This window comes from Haliaeetus albicilla, chromosome 10 (assembly GCF_947461875.1).
Source record: "Haliaeetus albicilla chromosome 10, bHalAlb1.1, whole genome shotgun sequence".
Taxonomy (NCBI): Eukaryota; Metazoa; Chordata; class Aves; order Accipitriformes; family Accipitridae; genus Haliaeetus; species Haliaeetus albicilla.
Window position 1 is genome coordinate 11651997 of NC_091492.1, and position 20083 is coordinate 11672079.

The following is a 20083-nucleotide window of genomic DNA, read 5'->3' on the forward strand; positions in this document are numbered from 1 at the left end:
AAAGCGATGGCAAGGAACACTTTTTCCTTGAGAAATGAGAGTGCCTACACACTGAGAATAGTCATTTTGGTAAATACAAGCATTCCTTTAACAAGGGTACAGGTACTGTTGGGGGCTACTTGGGCACTTAAACAAAAATCCCCCATGTGTTTAGTAGCTGTATGGTGAAGCCAGACAAACTTGAATAGAAACTGAGGTACATCGTTAAGATACAAACCATAAGCAAGGGAAATGGTGAATTCTACCCGTTTACAAAATCAGCACTTTTAAAATGGAAAACCAGCTTTTTTGGCAAAGACTTTTCTAACTAAGGACTTAGGCAAGTTAAGTGTAAAAAAACACGTGTCTGAGCAAACCAGTGGTCAATATTTCCTGAACTTTACCCTGAATTCAGAGAATTCAGCAGCCCTTGCTGCTCCCTGATGTGCCATGGTCTTCAACAATGTGTCCTGGTCTTCTGACATCCCCTGGTCTTGGTCCTCTGTCCAGTGCTCGGTGCATTAGCCAGGTCTTTTTGCTTAGTGTTTATGGAGACCTGTCAAATCTGATGGTAAGAGTGGCTGCTCCTATATCCTGCTTATGGGGTTTCAGCACTGATCTCATCTGATACTTGTTTTGTCACTGAGGAATGGCAAATAAAGCCCATATTTCTGTTGATATCTCCTAAGTTTACTGAATCCAGTGAAAGAGGTTTGCCTCTTCTGTGTGTAGGCACCTCCAGAGGGAGATGAAAGGTATAATATACTAGTGAAAAGGTAACTGCCAGCTGAATCAAGAAGTATTTAAAACACTTCTTAAATTCCTGGCAGAGTTGGGGCCAATGGCTTATACGCATCCTGGACTGTCTGTTGGAGCCGCTCATGTCCTTGTTGCAGAGATGTGCAAGACAAGAAATAAATGTTGAGAATTTTGCAGATGAACCCGCTGCTCCTTGGATGTGGCATTAAACCCTGGGGCATGCTTTAAGGCAGTGTGACAATGTAGATTTTTTTTTCCACTGTCTTTGGAGGTGTGATTGCTTGTTCACCTACATCAGCAGGAAGCACTGCAGACCTTGTGGGGTTAGTCTGGGAGCTGTTGTCCTGCAAGTCCTGCCCTCTGCATGTTGCCCTGTTTTCCTGTGGGCCTTCATCTTCCTTTAGGGAGAAGGAGCCATGGTTGGTGGGTAACAAATCTTCTCTACAGAGAGAACAGATGATGCCATTTTGGTACAGGAGCATGACTCCAGGCAGATGTGGCTTTGCTGTGCGGTTTGACATCTTGACATGAGCAGTTTCAAGCCCTAAGTATATGTGCAGCATTGGACAAAACTTTTTCTTTCATATTTTTTTAACAGATCTGAAAATTCTACTGTTGGCCAACTACTAGAATTCTTGTTTTACTTGCTGCTAGTGAAGGCTCTGCAATGCCAGGAGTGGAGTAACTGAAACTTCCTCAGAGTTTTAGGCATGCAGTGAAATGTTAGGCTCATTTATAGTTGGTTGATGTCATCTTTCTAATCCTTATGGTTTTAATTCTTTCTAATAAAAGCAGTAGATCTGCAGAAACTGATGAACACAGAGCTGGGCAATTTTCTGTGTGTCACTTATGAGCAGGCAAGTGGATTTGTCAAGCCTTGCGTGACAGCTTGAATTGTTGAAAGTTCTGTTGAGGGTGTACTTTCCCTTCACTTTCACCTGAATGATGATTCGCACTCTGCAGCGTGGACTAAGGGAACCATGATCAGTGTTATGGATTTCTTTTTGAGACTGCAAGACCTTGAGAGCTGTTGGAATCATTTCTGCTGAACCTGTTTGATTTTGTTCCCCATGTCTTGCAATGGTATTTGTTTTGAAAGTTGCATATTGTCTTCTTAGGAGTTGAAATCAGTTAATATGTTTTTTAAAACTTTATTCTCATGAGTTCAGCTTTGCAAAATTCTCCCTGCATGAGCAGAAAAACAGGCATGTTGGAGTTTCCAGGACAGCCTCTTCTGTCTCTTGAAAACGCTTTCTGGTTCTGATTGACTTGAATTTAGCTTTCTGGTCTGTTGGGACAGAAGATTGTTGGAGACTCAACAAATTAATCTGGACACTTCCAGCCATATAATGTTAAAGTGTTGATACATGTTTTCTTTACTCGGAATCTTTTTCAAAGACTTATAAGTCCTCCCTCAATTTTTATAACAGATAGTTCATAGCCCCAAGAGTCGAACCTTGGAGTCATCTATCTCAGGCTTGGCTCTCAAAAGAGTAATTTCACTGAATTGAAGAGGCAAGTGTTTGAAATTCAGGAGACTATAAAATTGATTCTTCCATAAAGAAGTAATTTGTGGTAAATGGTGTTGTCCTCTGGGCAGCTATTCACTCATTTTATATGACCAGGACCCTTGAAACATGGTCAAAAAGATTAGAGAAGGACATCTCTGATCCGTCATTTATCTGCACAGGCCAGGAAAACTTTTCTTTTCTTTTGACGATGCAATATCTGGGAGCAGACCCAGCCAAACACACCATTTTACTGTAGGCTGCTGGGGGCTGGAAAATGCAGTTTTAAGAAAAGTTTGGATAGTGTTCTGGAGTTAACTAGATTATTCTGAAATACTTAACCAGGTTTTCAGTATTTAGTTGCATGTTCTCTGCTAGGGAAGCATCAATGCACTGCATTACTCCAGAAAGCGTATTGGAGATCCAGGCGTGGTTGCAGGGTTCTGCCTTCTGGGAAGTAAAATTGCCTGGCATGAGCTCCTCCAAAAAAATATCCCCCTGAGAAAATATTAGTCACCTCTCCCTTCCTGCATTACTCTGGTGTACTAGACTCGCTCAGCGTGAAAGCAAGTAGGCAGCTGGCATCTGCGTGCTGTGTCCTTGCCTCAGTAGAAAGTCTCTGTAGACAGAGAAGGAAATCATAGCACTTACTGGCCAAAGTGCTATCTTAAAACAAAAGTAGTTACTATAGTTAGCATTCAAATACATCAGGAAATTAAATTGCAAGTAAGACAAGCTGTTGCTTTCATCCATATATATCTGATTTGTTATTTCTGGTATTGGTCTTATTACTGTCCTTCCCCAGCACTTCTCGTTCTTGAATATTTCTTCTTATTTAATGTTACTGTATGTGCAGTCCTTAAGCATGTTTGTCCTTGACCTCATACTGGGAGACACATAAGAGACAGTAAAAACAATAACCTAGTTGGGAGGACAGGTGATGTGAGGAAGTACAGTCTCATTTGTCTGCTTGTCACTTGTGTTGGCACCACAAGACTCCTGACATGGTGGAACAGCAATTGGATGCCATACATAATAAATTTAAGAGGGTTGCTTTCTTTTGTGTTTTTTCCAAGGTAGATCTAGTGTAATCTTTTAAAAAATAAGGAGTGTTCTTGATAAACCTTGATAAAGCACGTTGCCACATCAGCATTTATGCTGATCTGTTAAGTATGAATACCTAAATATTCAAACTGACCTTTCCAGATATGCTCTCTCGCTCTTGAGGAGATACAGTTCATATTATCTTCATAATAAGCTGTTGTTATTTAATCAGAATATAAATGGGCAGTGTACTTTATAAAGTGGTGAAATACATTCCCTGCCCCTAAGAGTTTGCTCTATAAGCAGGAATAGACAAAAAAGGGGAATGAGAGGAAAGGATTTATATAAATCAAACTATGCAGTAGCTTAAGTCTTGTGTGGATATTTCAATGTCTGTATGTTCAGTCACTTCATAGGTGCCTGTAATGTGAAAGCATCTTACTATCAGAGATTGTTAAATGCTAAATAATTTTTAGAGAAAACTTGGAATAAACCAAAATATCAGCAGTTTCATTAATCTATTCAAACAGTAGAAATCAGCTTATGAAAATTAAATTTAACATATCTGAGTCAGTAGAAATAATATAATACACCTTTTTGAATATTTGTAAAGTACAATGTAATGGGTAAATTAAGTAGGCTTCTGCCATAAGCTTATTAGTTTCCTCATGCTAGATTCAGATCACTGAAAGCAGCAAAACTGTAAGACTGAATATTCTGTGTTATACAACTACTTGGAACATGCAGAGTTTAGAAACATGTTTAATAACTAATTTATCGAATTTTAGGTTGCCTCAGCAAAAAATACCTATTGTAATAACATGCAGTTTTAAAGGTTGAATTCCTACAGGATACTGAGTGTTCCTGACCAGCTATCTGTACTCTCTGTGATTCAGAAAGAAATAATTTCTTCCATGTTTGCATTAAAAACTGACTTAGCCATAGTAAAGAACAGTTAAGCTTGCATCACTTTCATATTTATAAGTCTCAGCCTCCTATTAATGCAAATAATGGGGAGTTGGCTGCAGTCATCACATTATGTTCATCTGCCACCCTCCCTTCCCAGACAGAGGCAAAAGGATATCCTAAATAAATGAAAATTGATGACTCCTGCAATAAACTAAAGCATCTCTTGGCTCGTGTTGTTTCCCAAAATTGTAAAGGCAAGAAGTACGAAAATCGGTACAGATGTCCCCTTATATTTTTTCATTAACTAGTGGGTGCTTTGAGTTGAAGAAACTCAAAGACATGCAAGCGTAATAATAAGGATAAAGCATTTCTCTTTATTATGGTCAGTTACCGCTAATCTCCTTTTAGAGTTTTAACAGGCATTTATAGGGATTCGTTTGTGTTTTAGGTTTGGAGGTAATTAAGTACCTTTCTGTTGCAAAGAAGAAATGGAGAGAGAATTGGCTCAAAGCTACAACAAGATTCCTGTACTAGCGCACATATTAAACTTCCTTTTATTTGGTTGTCACCCCAATAGGAATGATTAGTGGGTTGTAAAGAAAGAAAATGTATTGCATTACATCTATTAAAGCATGTTTTATATGTAACAGTAATTAAAATATAATTGAAATCATGAGTTCTTCTAATTATTGGCTTTACATAATGCATAGTTAAAGAGTGAGCTTCTATAAATGTGTCCTTTTTACACATCCAGAAATGGTTTGCTGGCAGCATTTTAATTAAAGATGGATTAGTTAAAATGCAGTTTAATCATTCTGTCATCAAAGGATTTAGACCTCATTAATTAGCTGTTGATAAATAGGTTTAAACTACAAAAAATTTAATTTAAAATATGCCAGTTGAGATCTAGAATTATTAAAGCTGGAAATGAAGCAATGAGTCCAAGAAAAATTCATGCCATCTCTTTCCATAATATTAGATTAAGCATGAAATTTAGACTAGTGCAGAACAGTTCTGCCTTGTTACTAATGGACATGACTCCAAGTGAAATTTAGAATTGGTGAAGAAATAAAACAGAGACCCTTCTTAATGATTGTTGCTTTGTAATGCGGCAGTGGGATCTGTTTTCCATGTATGTGTTTGGTGAAGATTGAAAGCTCATTTTAAAATCCTTCTGCTCTAGGAAATGGATGAATATAAATCCTGGATTCAAGTTTTATAACTTCCATGTTGCTGTACAGGAGCTGTGCACGAGGAGATCCTGCTGCTGTGTTAGCTACCTAAATACAACAGATGGGGAGTTCCAAACTGACAGGCAGGCAGGAGCATGAAGCAACATACAGAAGGTGATGTTACCACAGTGTAGAAGAAGGGCAAGTTCCCACCTTGAAACGCATGCTCTACGGCTGCGTTCTCCTTGATGCCAGTACTGAACCACCAGCTGGAGGGCAGCTGAAGACTGTTTCACTTGCTGTTGCAGTAGACTCCAGAATTTCACACAGGGTCTGTTACCTCTGTCAGCTGCAGGGATGGTTACTCAAATCAATTCACTTTCATTACTTGCAATGGTCTAATCATAGCTGGAATCTCAGTGATGGCAATCTCTTGTACTATTGATGCTTTTTCTGTCAGTTAGTTCATGGTAGTTCTTTGACTCACTGGAGCTCTGATGCAATCCTTTGGGTAAACCTTAATTTGTATTCTCTGTAACAGCCCCTTGGCAGACTTGGTAGCTCTGGAAGAGGCATGTTTGTCTGCTGACAGAGCACACGCACTTACTGCTGGTTGAGCTGCTGCATACGGAAAAAAACAGAAAGTGTGGTAGACCTTGACTTGCAAGTTTGTCAGAATTAACATCAAAATCTTTGCAGGTTTGTACTATGAATATCTTAATCAGCTTAATTGCTGTGAAACAGTAACTGTAAGGATTTCAATAGTTTAACAGATGTAATGTTTGAATCCATAAGTCAACCGGTTTTTATGCAGTTGAATCAAACAATTCTGACAAATGATAGGTGAATTTTCCGAGTAGAGTTAAAAGAGGTTCAGGAAAATAATAATTTGACAATCATACTTGAAGACTTTTTTAACAGGCTTCTTGAGTGTTAATTTAAAGATCGAGTTATTGAAAAGGTGTATTTACAGAGCACTCTGGCAACTGTTCTGTCTCCAGGTTACCTGTTCAGTTGTCTTGCCAAGCTTCTGGAAAAGCAGCAGCTGAGTATGAGGTTACATACTTACATAACCATTGTTTGCATTAGAACATTGGTAATGAAATGGGCTAGCAGAACTTCTGTGAAAATGCATAGTTTGATGAATTTTCAGAGTGACATAGAAAAATGTTGCACCAGCGTAGAACTAGATGAAAGGCAAATCAAGTGAAAGTGGGTATATGCACTTCTTTAAAACTGCATGTGTTAAAACTCTTGCCCTTTCCTCATACTGGGGAAGAAAAAAAGGATTTAAACGCAAACAGAGCTGTTAGAAGAAACTTATATCAATCTGTCTGGGAGGGAGAAGGGGAGATTATTCCACAAACATTCTTAAACTACTGCGGTATCACAGAGTCATGTTGTTTTTAAGTTCTCTGTCCCAAAAATTACTCAAAAATTTTAGGTTTGCAAAATGATGGGGGAAACCTTGCTTCATGTGGAATAGTTAACTGTGGTAATAAAAGGACAGCCATGAAATTAAAAAAAACAAAAAGAAAATGTATGTATGTGTGTGTGTGAGGAAAATGCAATTCCAGATTCCCTAAATCCACCGTGTAGTTTAGCCAACAAGATGAAATATCAGCTAATGTCATATAATCTCTTCAGTTATTCTTTACATAAGACAGGTAATTTATAATTCCCAATTATGCAATTAAAATGCTAATTGCCCCTCACCTAAACTCTCTGTTCTTGAACTGAGATTATCAATTACTTTCAATCATTGCAAATCATATATGACATATGTGACAGTGCCGAGTTTTTGTATTATTTATGGACTTTCTGTTTAATGTGTCTCTGGTTTCCAGGTAGCATTAATGGCTGGTGAAATGGCTTTGCCTTTGTGGGCTTTGTTTTCTGAAGGAATGGCATTCCTTCTGATCTGTGTCATTTTGTATTCTTAAAATATATCTGCATTTTGGGGTAATCTTACCCTTTGTTCCAGCCCTGAGCTCTGGCTTGTCATGCATTTTAGTAAAGGGAAGTAGCACATTTAGAAATACCAACATGAATTTTTGATTACAAAGGTGAGACTACTCACTTCTATGCTGCTTCTACACAGCTTTTCCTTATTTCATAATAGATGTTCTGCACTGTAGCTACCTTAATATGCTGCCAGTTTCGTGTGTCATACCTGCTTGCTAAAGTTACAGTTCTTCTATCCCTGCTGAGCTCAGATAACATTTTTCTCTTCTAAGGACGTATTATTATCTAGTGTTTGCTGCATATAAATAAAAATAACTTAGTTACAGAAAACACACCAAAAATGAGAACAGAATCTAGATGTTGGAGTTCAGAAGGATCAACATTTTAAAAAAAATAACACATTATTTCTGCTTGTGCATGATACAAATTAGGACAATTTTAAATAGAGGTGCTTCAAAGTATAGCTACCGTCAGTATTTCTGATTGTAATTTCTGTGCTGTTGATAGTAAGCTCCAGCAGCTCTACTCCATGAGCATGCAAAATAACCCAGCTAGTGGTTTGAATCTCTAAAATTTTCATTAGAAGTAGCGTGAACACTTGGGTTTACGAAGTCAATGCATAGAAGTAGTTCTGTTTCCTATTGTTCATGGAGCAGTAAGTTCTGTTCTAAATAATTTCCAGTCATATAGACCACTGAAATAACATTGCTTTCATAAATCTTTAATGATGCTGTTTCCGAGGTATAGAAGAAACCTTTGCTCATCTGCTCATAGTGCTAATTTTCTTGTTCTGGTGCGAGTTTGTAATCCACCATTTGTTCATTAATAGCAAACTGGATTATTTCTCCTACTCTTCTCCACTCCCCTTCTTTACTCTTTCGCAATGAAGTACTGACTTTGGTATTAAAACAACCTCAGATGTGTTTTGCAATGCTGCAATGTTGTGTTGTGAACTAAATGAAAATAGGATTAGATAAACTAAGCCTTAAAGCATCTAGTTGCCCATGGAAAATGAATGACATTACCAAAGTAAATTGGTTAACAAAGAAAAATGCTCTGTATTTAAGAACCTCACGGTGTCTAGGGTGGGTTTAAAGGAAGCACTGCTCACCTTGCTCATATATTCACTGATGGGTTGTTACTGATGCCTCCTGTTCTCTCCTCAGTGCATGGTTATTCCAGCCTGGTATGATGTTAAGTATACTTCAGATATCATGGACAAATTATATATACTGTAGCTTAACAGTTTTGTGTTATTTGGGCTGTATAGCTTTCTCATGTGAAGATATTTATGTGTCTAAATGACCAAAATGGTGACTTTCAGTCCTGGCATAAATAGAGAGATGAGCATTGGAAAATTGGGCCTTTTGTGAATTCTTTAAAAAAGCTTTGGGGTTTAGCCTGTCTCATGGCTACACTTGATATTTACACAGTACAAAAGCATAAGGGCATGTTCTAGTTGTAATTCAAAAGTAATTCAGTGCATAGATAACTAATAGATACTCACCTATGTCTTCCAACTGTACTCATAAAAAAAGCCAAAAAACTACAGAAAATCCTCCAGGTTCTGTACAGAACTCCCTTAAGCTGCTGTGGTTTCCAATTTATAGTTCAAAACTACCTGCTTGCATTTCAATGCTAGTCTCAAAGGCTGTGTTCAAAGAATGCTATTTTTGAAGTGTGTAAAGGTTTCTTTTTATTAGGAGGCAACTTTCTCAAAGGTGCACTGAAGAAATTATTGTGGATCTGAAACATCCTCAAACCAGTGAGTGATCCAGTATGAAGAATTTTGTGTATAAATATATTTTCAGTATGCACACCTTAATGAGATACTAACCCATCAGTGGCCTTGAGTCTTCTGTACGTTGTATGCTTCGCAAGGCAGTTGCATTTCTGACAGCAGATCTCTCTGATACACAGTCTAAAACTCTGGTTCCTGAACTACCAGTATCCAGCAGGTGTTCTTGATGTGGCTCCAGTACCTGGGAGTAATGAACAGGGTTATTCAGTGGTTTTGGTCCTCCTTCATCGGAAACCTTGGAATGAGTAATTGTTCCTCCATCCCAAAGTGATGTGCACGCCTCGTTCTGCAGCGCTTCACTGTAGTAACTAGGAATGTGGGACTGGAATAGAGGGACCATCAGAAGATACCCCTGAGGAATGGATTGGGCTATGTTATAGAAACTTGGCTTAAGTTTTTAATAGTCTTTTTTGCCACTTTTTGTTCCTTCTCTATCTTTCTTTTCTTCATACTTACTGCGTTTTCTCTGATTACAATTTTTACCTGTCTTGTAAAATACAGGCTAAAATACTCAATTGGATTTTTATTCAGAAATCAAACCTTTTTGATCTAGAAGTGTCTTGGTTTCAGGAGTGAATAGCTGAGAAATACAAAACGTGGTTTTCTTATAAATATTTGTTGTAACTCAAGAAGAGCTGATGACAAGAATTCAAATTAGAGATTACTTGTTTACTTTTGGGAAATAAAAATCACACTCTGCTGAGTGTGTATGGATATGTTATTCTAGTGATGAGGAAGATCTGAAAATAAGCAAAAAGTGTGAGGGATGTAATTACAGCTAGTTTCTATCCCTCTTGCTTTAAGTGCCCTTATTCTGTAAATCCACTTAAGTGAGGAGAACTGTTGACATTAAACTACTTTGATTCAATTGACATTCCTAGCACAGATCTGATTGTAATTGTCAGCGTGCATTAGATAGCAGTAGAAACTGGACCAAAGATGATCGTAAGACACAAGCATCATTGTCAGAGTGGTTCTTATAATTTGTCAGAAAGACTATCCATAGAAGGTTTTACTTCAATGGCTTTTTAGGCTGTTTTGAAGTTGAGGCATTTTAAGCATTCTGGAGTTCTGTTTGGATGTATGCAATACTCCATATGATCTCAAATATAGCAAGTATATACTTTTTCTGTTATTTCTAATGAAGAAGAACCCATTATTTCTGAAGGTGGAGTTTTCTTCTCTCAAGTCCGTATAGTCAATAAGGTAGTCAAGACTCAGCAGAATGGCGGGGCTCATGCTATCTTGTGCGTCAGCAAATTTGCAACGGTGGGGGCAAGTCCACTTACGTCAGATTTACTTGAGTTGATGGCAGCTAATACTTGCTCTTTTTTAAGTTAATGGTAAAAACAGCGAGGTTTTTAAAACTACCTTCAATCTCTACTTATTGTCAATTAGTTAAAGAAGTTGATGTTTTCTGACAAAAAGAAAAAGCACCAAACCTAGGATGTACCTCTACATTAAAAAAAAAAAAAAAAAAAAAGTTGTTTCAAAAGCAATGCAAAACCCATGCCAGCTCAAAGCAGCATGCATTTAAAAGGTAACATCTGACATGCAGATACACCAATGGCTGATCTGTATACACCGCCAAGGTAGTATGTGTATGATAAGTAATACATACACCCTCCAGGGAAATATTGTGTAAAACATGACAGGAGGCTTTGAAACCCATGAAAGAAGGAGAAGATAATGAGGTGCTTAACGTTTGTATCTGTGTTGGTTGCATTAAAAGCTCATGGCAGAGCATCCAGCACCAACATAAAACTGCCTAAACACACATATCTTCCAATCAAAAAGACCAGGCAAAGTTCAAGATGCGGTATTTGCAATATATGTGGAGTGCCAGATTAAATGATATTCTATCCAACTATTTCAGACTTCATACTTTTGTATTGCACTTTTGGATAAAGATACTTGCAGTGTGTAGGCAGTGAAATCCTGGTGGGAAGATGTCTAGTGGCAGAATCTGCATTAACTTCAGTGGAACCAGGATTTTAACTACAAAGTACTGGCAGCTCCTCTAATTCTAGATATACATTTTTCAGCTTTGAAAACCCAGCATTTGCCATTAAAGGGATATGCAATCTTTCACTTACCTAAGACATGTTGTACAAGGATGTTGGCTGTCTCTGACAGAAATGGATTTTTCCAACTACATGAACGTGTTTCTAATGAGTCATAGCCTGAAAAAGTAAATTCAAAAAAAGTGATGAGAGTAGTTTTACTACCAGAAAACTCATTACCTGGCAAAGTTGTACTATCTTCAGCTCAGTCACATAAACAACCACTTCTTACTTACTCTTAAAAGAAAGTCCATAATGTTTGATGAAACAATTAGGTTCATTTTTTAGAAAACAGAAGCAAAGTTCAGGCAACAGCTGGATTATACGAAGCATGTCTTAATTTATTTACCACTTTTTACTGCTAATCAGGGAGTACTGCAAAAGGTGAATACTATTACTCGGCTGCACAGTTTCATATAAATTGCAACCATGAATATGTGATCAGTTGTCATACGGTAAAATAAACCCTGCTATCCCTGCATCACTGATGATGGAAAGATGTTTACAACCTTCATTATTTCATTTTTAAAGCTCTTTAGAAGGTTACTGAAAGTTGCTGTCTAGAGGAGATAGTTTATTCAATCATTTAAGGTGAAGGGTCTATAAAATACACTAAAAGTTGCTTCCTAAAATGTAACTATACATATATAACATAATATGTTATCGTGCAAAATGTTTGTGCATAGTGTCGTGTCTTATAGAGTAAACCTTGCCTGCAAGTGTGCTAGGGAAGAGCAGATCCATAACTTGGTTTCCATATGAAATATCCATTTGGTGGAAAAATGTTTGCGTCAGAGCAAACGACAGTTTAGGTGATAAATTTTTATTAGGTCAATTTAGTGATATTTCTGCTGTGCTCTCACCATGTCAGAGTTTCTCCTTAGTTTCTCTGTCATTTGACCTGTCGCTACTGTTTTTGGGGGCAATACAATACTACTACTACCTTGTAAAACCACAGCATTCTGAACAGAAAAGGGATCTTGTAAACTGGGTCTCCCTACTAAGCCTCTAAATGTAGGCTTTTTTTTTTCCTTGTGTGATTAATTTGTATGTTTTGTTTTGCCTCTCTTTAAATACTGTCATTTTGCGTAATTTTAAAATATGGTTTGGATTTACAAACATGTAATGTCTTTAATATCCTTCAAAGAATTTGAATTGTGTTCTGTGGATTGCTACTGCAGAAGGACAAAATCACAACATCTCTATTCTTTGAATAGCACCATTATCACTCTGTGTTAATGAAATGATTTCAGTATTACAACAAATGAGTTTTTGAAATTCATTCTGTATTAAAGGGAATTGGATTGTAATTAGAGCATATTTCAAAAAGAATAAAAGGATCCATGATATGTGCTTAGCTCTTAAAGCACCTAATCCTATATTAATTGTGCTTTGGGCACATCTGCCCTCATGTGAAGGGGACTTTGACAGTGAAGATGAAAATGTTTTAATGCTTTTAAGGCCAAACAGCTCCTCCAGCAGGACAGCAGTGTGAGAGGAGTACTGTTGGAGAGCATGGGGCTGCTCTTCCTTCCCTTCCCTGTCCTTCATGTGCACAAAAGCAAACAATATTGTGTTGTAATGTTCTTTATAGGTTGTTGAGGACTCAGCTTAATGTTATCACGTTATCATCTTGCTGTTGGGATTGAGTCTGTGTTAATTTTTTTCCATGTTTGGGCAGTGGAAGATTATAGAGGTATTTAGGTACCATGATCTGAAATTGAATAGTCTTATGTTTTCTCTGTGTCTGTTGTGCTACAGACAAGAAAACACGAGACCATCTATTCCAGCGTGGACTGTGACGCTAGCAGAAGGTGCCTGGCTTGACATAATGGGAAAGCTCTGCTGGCTTGTCTGGAGACGAGGGTGTACAGCACAGTCAGATGCAATTCAGGCTTCACACATACACAGGGATATTTAGTTCAGCTTTCAGCAGAGGGTATCAGTGGGGTGGTAAAAATGAGAGAGCTTCTGCTGAAATTATTTTGAAGAAGAGCTTTGCCGTGTCTGGCAAGCTCCTTCCCTGTGAAGTGTTGATTGGACTTCAGTTTTGCTGAATCTACACACCATAGACTGAAGGCAGCAGGGTTGAAAATCAGGATCGTGGATGCGACTGTGTGCCTGAAAGGCAGCAAGAAGTGGTTTTGTCAACTCTGCTTTGGAGAGTTTGGCCAGCTTCAGCATTTAACTGTTACCATCCTGTTCGTTCTGTGGTCAGATGAACTACCTTTTTCCAACAATAATTTGCCTTTCTGTGTTGAGTTGTTAAGGAAAGCAGTTTGCCTTTTGAAGTTACTGAGCTGCACTCGAGCCCCTCTTCTCTGCTGCAGAGTTGCTTAATGGGCGTTGTGGAAATTGCGTGACACTCTGCAGGACTGCTGAGCTGTGGATGTGGGTGGATTTGAGTGCTCAGCTGAGCAGAAATGGGCAGAGAGCCTCATCAGGGAGCTGGGGATTTGCACCAACACAGCTGTACTCAAGCAAGACTTGCTTTTCTCCCTGTCTTATGGTGGTTTTGAATATATTATTAATTACTGCCTGCCTTTCTTTGCAGCCTGTTCCAGCACTACTGCTATGCTCGAGGTGGCATGCGCCACACTTCCTACACTTGCATCTGTGGCAGGTAAGTCTATGGTTTATACTGAACTGTTGCAGCCTTTATGGTCTGTTTCCCACTGGATATTTGTAAAATTGTTCCTTTTAGACACGTGATGTGTTTGCGAGTGCCACCAGAGTTTTGAACTGTTTCCTCTGGAGAAGCCAAAGAAAGGTGCCTAGCGCTGTGTCTTAAAGAAATAACTCCATTACAGTTTCTGCTACACTCAAGAGATTCCCCAATGACTGCTGCTACTGCCAGGATCATGTTTATGCTCACATCTGTGCTGCAATTGGCTTTTTTATTAAATAGCGTTGTGGAGCAGGCCTTTAGAGTTATTCTCTGTTGCTCAAAAATACTCTCTTTGAAATACACCTTAAGTATTTCATATCATTGTCAAAATTCTTTGCCTCAAAGGTTAGGATGTGATTAAACTAATCTTCTTGGAATTTGGAAATTTTTTGCTCTCTTTTTCTTGCTGAACAGCTAGTGTTGAAGGTATTGTATTTGGGAAAGTATTATAAAAGTTCTCCCTGCAGTTGTAGAAATGTGCATTTTTAATTTGCAGAATTTCAAGAGAATAGTGTAGCATACGTGTTGAAGGACAGCTGTGTGCTTTGTGGAGAGATTAATCTTATTTAGTCAGTGGAATTAATCTGATCAGAGATATATGACAGTTAGATGAGGCATATATGTTGGTATATATGTTCTACTTGTAGATCATCTGCTACTCACAAACATTTGCCCTACACTGAAGTCACATACACTTAGTAAAAATAATTTTTACGTTAATGACAATAATGTTATATTGCTTTGGAGATAATAAGGACAATGAGCATCTTCGCTTCTTTCTGCTGTTTACTCAATTGCTTATTTGTAAATTCAATTTTCCAATTTATATGCAAAATTGCAGTAGGAGCATGAGCAGTTTTATGGCAAATTGTGCATTTAAATTGTCTGAAAAGTTTCCTGCTTTAAGTACCATCATATAACTTGAGAATTAGCATCCCATTGAAATGAGACTCCATCTCTATGGTATTGTCACAGGCTGTGATGGTAAAATGAAGTTGTCTCTGTGCATGGTTTTTCACAGCCATACAGACTTCACGTTCACTTACAGTAAATCAGAACCCGTGCTGCAGGATCTGGTTTGGGTGCTGGAGAACATCAATGGCTTCGCTGAACCTATAGAAATGTCTTACCGTATGCTTGTGTAGTGGGTCCTTGTGACCCCATGGGGACAGACTAAACTCTCCACAGGACTGAAAAACCCAGGGCTTGTGTTACATGGCTCAGGGAACCCCGGAGGAAGAAAACCTCAGCAGTAGTTCAGAAGTGGGTGATGACAGAAGCTTCCTGGGTGTCCCATCCCACCATACTGGAGGGGCTTAGCAGGGCATGGGAGCAGTGTTTGAGCTGCCTCTGAATTGCTGGAGGATTTCATACATGGAGAAGGGCTGCCCTTGAAATGCAAGATCCTAACGATAATCATGACTCACTGTTGTAGTTGGGAGCTGGCATTGTATCCTACCACTATAAAAGTGCAGACAAACTTGATTTAAAAAAAATAATAATTATATAAGATAGAATACAAAGGCCTTTGTCCGTAAATTGCTATATTCTGACTATAAGTGGTAAAGTAAGAATGAATAATATTAACAGTTTTAAGCTAGGTCCTAATAAAATGAATGTAAGTAGATCTATCTGATTAATTCAATTAACATAATAATGGCAAAAATAATAGGCATTTTTATTACCATGAAAATGTCATGCATTGTAAATATTACACTTAATTACATTTATGATTAAAAATAGCTTTTGCAATTAGGATTTTGAATAGTTGTGGTTTATTCTATTCATGCCGATTTTTGTTGTTTTCCTGACACTTAAAACTGTGATATTTTGACAGGATCTTTCCTTTTTAGATTACAGGCCTGATAATTTCCATAGAAGACAATCATGCTTTTAAATAAAAAACCAAGCTTGTTATTCAGATTTTAGAAAAGATGCTCACTAAGCTGGAAATCAAGAGTAATCAATACATATTTAAGTACAGAAATAAATGACTGGCCACACACTGAGTGCATGCATTTGTTGCTGTCCCTGTCCAGTGTTACACTCTTCGAGAGATGTTAAATGAATATTTGGTGTGACCAAATATGCTTTATGTATTCACTTGCAGGTATTCACTGTCCCATCAGTTGAGAGTAATAACACACATGTACTAGTATTACAGGTCATCACATAGTGAGGTTAGTTCTGTAGCTGGCGATGCTTTCAAACACTGTCAACTTTTAAGTGGCTTGAAGCGCAAACAGACGTCACGTAAGTGCAATTAAATGAGAATGGTAGTATTTGATAAACGTACTTGGATATATTTAGTACTAATCTACAAAGTGTTGACTTCCAAGTAGTGTTCAAATGCTAATGAATTATTCATTGCAGTGTCTTAGTGTACCAAGCAACTATTTTTACAAAAGGGAAAACAAAGGTTAAGTTACACGCGCAGTGCGTCCTGGTGACCCTACAATGGATGGCATCAACTGGTAACCAGGTGCAGAGTTTCCACCTGGAGCTAGGTGAGGTGGAGGCATCTGTATCTCTGCAACCACCGCAGAAGCCGTGGTCAGCTACTACCTGATACTGCAGCATCTTAGACTTAAGTTCAGATCTTCTTGACAGATGTCTCCAGGCAGATAACAGCTCTCAGCAGATGATACCAGTAATTAAGAGTAACATAGTGCAGTAAAATGCCTTCCTCTATCTGAGGATCACCATAAGTAAAGCTTTTTGGGTAAGATTAGAATACTTATTGAATCTGGTTTTCTTTCTTTCTTTTCAGTACAACTTTCTATGATTTCATCTCTTAGATGAAAAAGTGGAGAGAAGGCTGATAGTGCTTCCTTCTGGAATGACGTTATTATTTAAATCATGATGGAAATAGTTTGCTGTTTTAGTTAATGGTCTGTTGGGTTTTCTTTAGATGTTCTTAATGTAGAGCTAATAGCTGCACTTTTTGTAATGCTTAATGCTCAGCTTAGTCCTGTTCTTAAAATACTGCTGACATTCTTCCTCTTTCTCCTTCTTCTAATCATTTGTTTTCAGGGTGTTTTCTGATTTAAAATGTATTTTGGGGACTTTTTGTCCTTTCCTAGTAATCTGAATCTCTTCCTACTGTTTGCATTCTCAGTGGTGTTAATTTGCAGCTTTTCCGCTGCTTCACGCAATTCTTTTTTGTAACAAACGCATCTTTGGCACCAGTTAGAGGCAAATTATTAAAGTAATAAAAATAGATACACAGAAATCTCTTGGAGAATTTTTCAGGTTTGTTGCCTGAAGGCAGACACTGGCATCCCCATGTGTGGTGGTTTTCAGAGGTGCTGACCTCCAGGAAGGCAGCAGAGCTGCCAGTGATCCGTGCCTCCCCACAGAGCTTCATTTTAAACCCTGACTTTGGTGATCTAATGCCAGACCTTTCAACTGTTGTTCCTTGGGAAGAAAAGAAATAGTTTCTACAGGAAGGCTCATTTGCTTTGCCAGTGGCTGGGGGTTTTGTTTAAATTGTTTTGAAGCCGCCTTGAAAGTCTAACTGAATCATTATGAACAATTTCTGGCTAGCTGTAGCATTTACCTTGTTGGGTACAATATCACTTCTGTAGCACTGCTCCCAAAGCATCTTTCCTGCCTTCATCTCGAGATGGTGGTAAAGATGCTTTCTGTGAGGAGGATTGGACTTGCACCTCTTGGCAGCAATGGGCTGGAGGTATGTCCACATCGGTGTTTTCATTTGGTCGGTAGTGTGTTTTTGAAGCAAGATCTCCCACTTGTCCCCAGCTGTGGAGCTTTGCTCAGAGCCAGGGACCAGTCCTAGAGTGCACATGCTGGATTTCTTTTGGGTGAAAAACAGCTGGGGGAGCTTTCAGGAGCAGGTCTGCTGTGCCTCGGTTGCTAATGGGTGTTCAGCCCAGGGGACCTGTCCAGAGCCAGTCCCAGGTGAGCAGACCTCACCCCAATCACTTCAAACAGACAAAAAACCTGAAATGCATATGGTGTGCATATCTGGTCTTCAGCACCAACTGTGCTCTCTGTGGTACGATCCCATTTATGCGACAGAGCCAAGATGTGCGTGACAGATAAGGAGTCTCAAATGCCAAGAAAGATTGTGTGCTGCTTAACGCTTCACTAACGGTGCTGAAAAACAGATTTTTCATGCATCTTCTGTAACAGTTGGTGCTGAGCCTTACAGAAATATTTTGTAAACTAAAACCTTTAAAATGTGCAAAAGAAATCCCCCTCTTTGTATTTGCAATGTCTATTGTTCAAAGCCTATATATGACTTGTTTATGCAGCTGGTATGGTATATGACACTGAGGTGCTAGCATGTGATAAGTAAACAAGCTATCTGCAAATACATTAGCATGGAGTCATGCCCTTAAGCTTCATGATAATTTTTTAGAAGTTGATCATAAATATATGCATGTGCTATTTGCTTCTGCTTTATCCCCATTTTTAGAGGGAGATAAGGAATAGTATCTGCAGTTAAAATCCTGATAAACTGCTGTGGAGCATGTGAGTGTGTGTGTGTGTGTATGCCAGGTGTTGGGGGTTTTTTATTGTTTTTGTGTTTTTCCTTAAACACCAAGCATGTGGGTTCACAAACAGTGTCATGCATAGCACCAAGGTCATTCCAGTTGTTTCCAAGTGCTGCAGCCCCAAAATCATAGCCCCTCCACCTGGGAAACAGTTCTTCAGGCAGGTAATGATTGCTGCCTCCTCTCATCAGGCTGATAGTCCAATGCAGAGGTAGGAGCTGTCTGCGCTGCTGTCACCTGCATGTGAAAGAAGATGGCTGAGGCTGGAAACATGGTTCCTGCCTGTTGTGGTGGGGTTAAACAACCCCAGGCAGCAACTAAGCACCACGCAGCCTCTCACTCACTCCCCTCCACCCGCTGGGATGGGGGAGAGAATTGAAAAAAAGTAAAACTTGTGGGTTGAGATAATGACAGTTTAATAGGACAGAAAGGAAGAAAATCATAATGATCATAATAATAATATAAAAATTAAAACAATAGTAATAAAAGAATTGGAATATACAAAACAAGTGATGCATAATGCAATTGCTCACCACTCACCGACCAATGCCCAGTTAGTTCCCGAGCACTGATCCGCTCCCTGGCTGCCCTCTCCCCCAGCCAACTCCCCCCAGTTTATATACTGGGCATGGCGTCACATGGTATGGAATATCCCTTTGGCCAGTTTGGGTCGGCTGTCCTGGCTGTGTCCCCTCGTGACTTCTTGTGCCTCTCCAGCCTTCTTGCTGCCTGGGCATGAGAAGCTGAAAAATCCTTGACTTAGTCTGAATATTACTTAGCAACAACTGAAAACATCAGTGTGTTATCAACATTCTTCTCATAGTAAATCCAAAACACAACACTACTAGAAAGAAAATTATCTCTATTTGAGCTGAAACCAGGACACCGCTGTATGTGGTCGGCTGGCACAGAAGGCCCTTTTGTTTTGATTGCAGTCTATTGCTCTATTATAGATCTTTTTTTCAGACAGGACAAAGTTTGAAAGCGTCCTGGCATGGAAAACTGGAATTGTGGCCAGAAGGAACTATTCTACCAGTGCCCAGTAGACAGGACACCTCAGAAGGAAGCTCATGTCTGTCTCCATCTTGTGTGCAAGCTTTATGGGGCCATTTTTCATTATCTGCACAACAGCATAGGTTGCCAAGTCAGGTGTCTAGGAAGTAAAAAGCAGCCAGCTAGCAGCCGGTTGTAAAACTGTGCTTAAGCCATTGGACCAGCATCACAAAACAAATTTTTTGCAGCCTTAATTCTGTGGGGTTTTCAAACTCTTGATTTAACAACTTTAATTTTTCCCTTTGGAGTGTGTATAATTTTAAGAAATACACTTCATATCAGAAAATCATTCCTATGATTCTGAAACGTTGTCCTTCACTGCATTATTACATAGTGATTCTTATATGCTAAAAAATACTTAACAATAGAAACCTACTGCTTTCAAAATATTAATATGATCCAGCCCTTTAGATTGAGAGCCTTCAGAAACTGAAAGCGACATCTACTTTCTCCTCCATCATCATTCCTTATGGAGTTGCTATATCTGAATGACCAATGATCTATTAAATACCTAACTGATCACAAGTACTTAATGTATCTTGAAGGTAATCTCTTTTTGGATACAGTCCACGTTTACTGTGTTTGTAATTGCACATACCAGAAGTCTAATACGAGAATTATGTCAGATGGCACATTTATCCA

General features: G+C 38.7%; 1 protein-coding gene across 5 annotated transcripts in view; it reads left to right on the top strand.

The window, feature by feature from the left end:
* Positions 1 to 20083, top strand: part of PEPD (peptidase D) — a 177981-nt gene that overhangs the window by 100883 nt on the left and 57015 nt on the right. For all 5 annotated transcript variants that reach the window (XM_069793476.1, XM_069793473.1, XM_069793475.1 and 2 more), the window contains one exon: positions 13755 to 13823. In XM_069793476.1, the coding sequence (XP_069649577.1) occupies positions 13755 to 13823 (69 nt within the window). The remainder of the gene's footprint in view (positions 1 to 13754; positions 13824 to 20083) is intronic.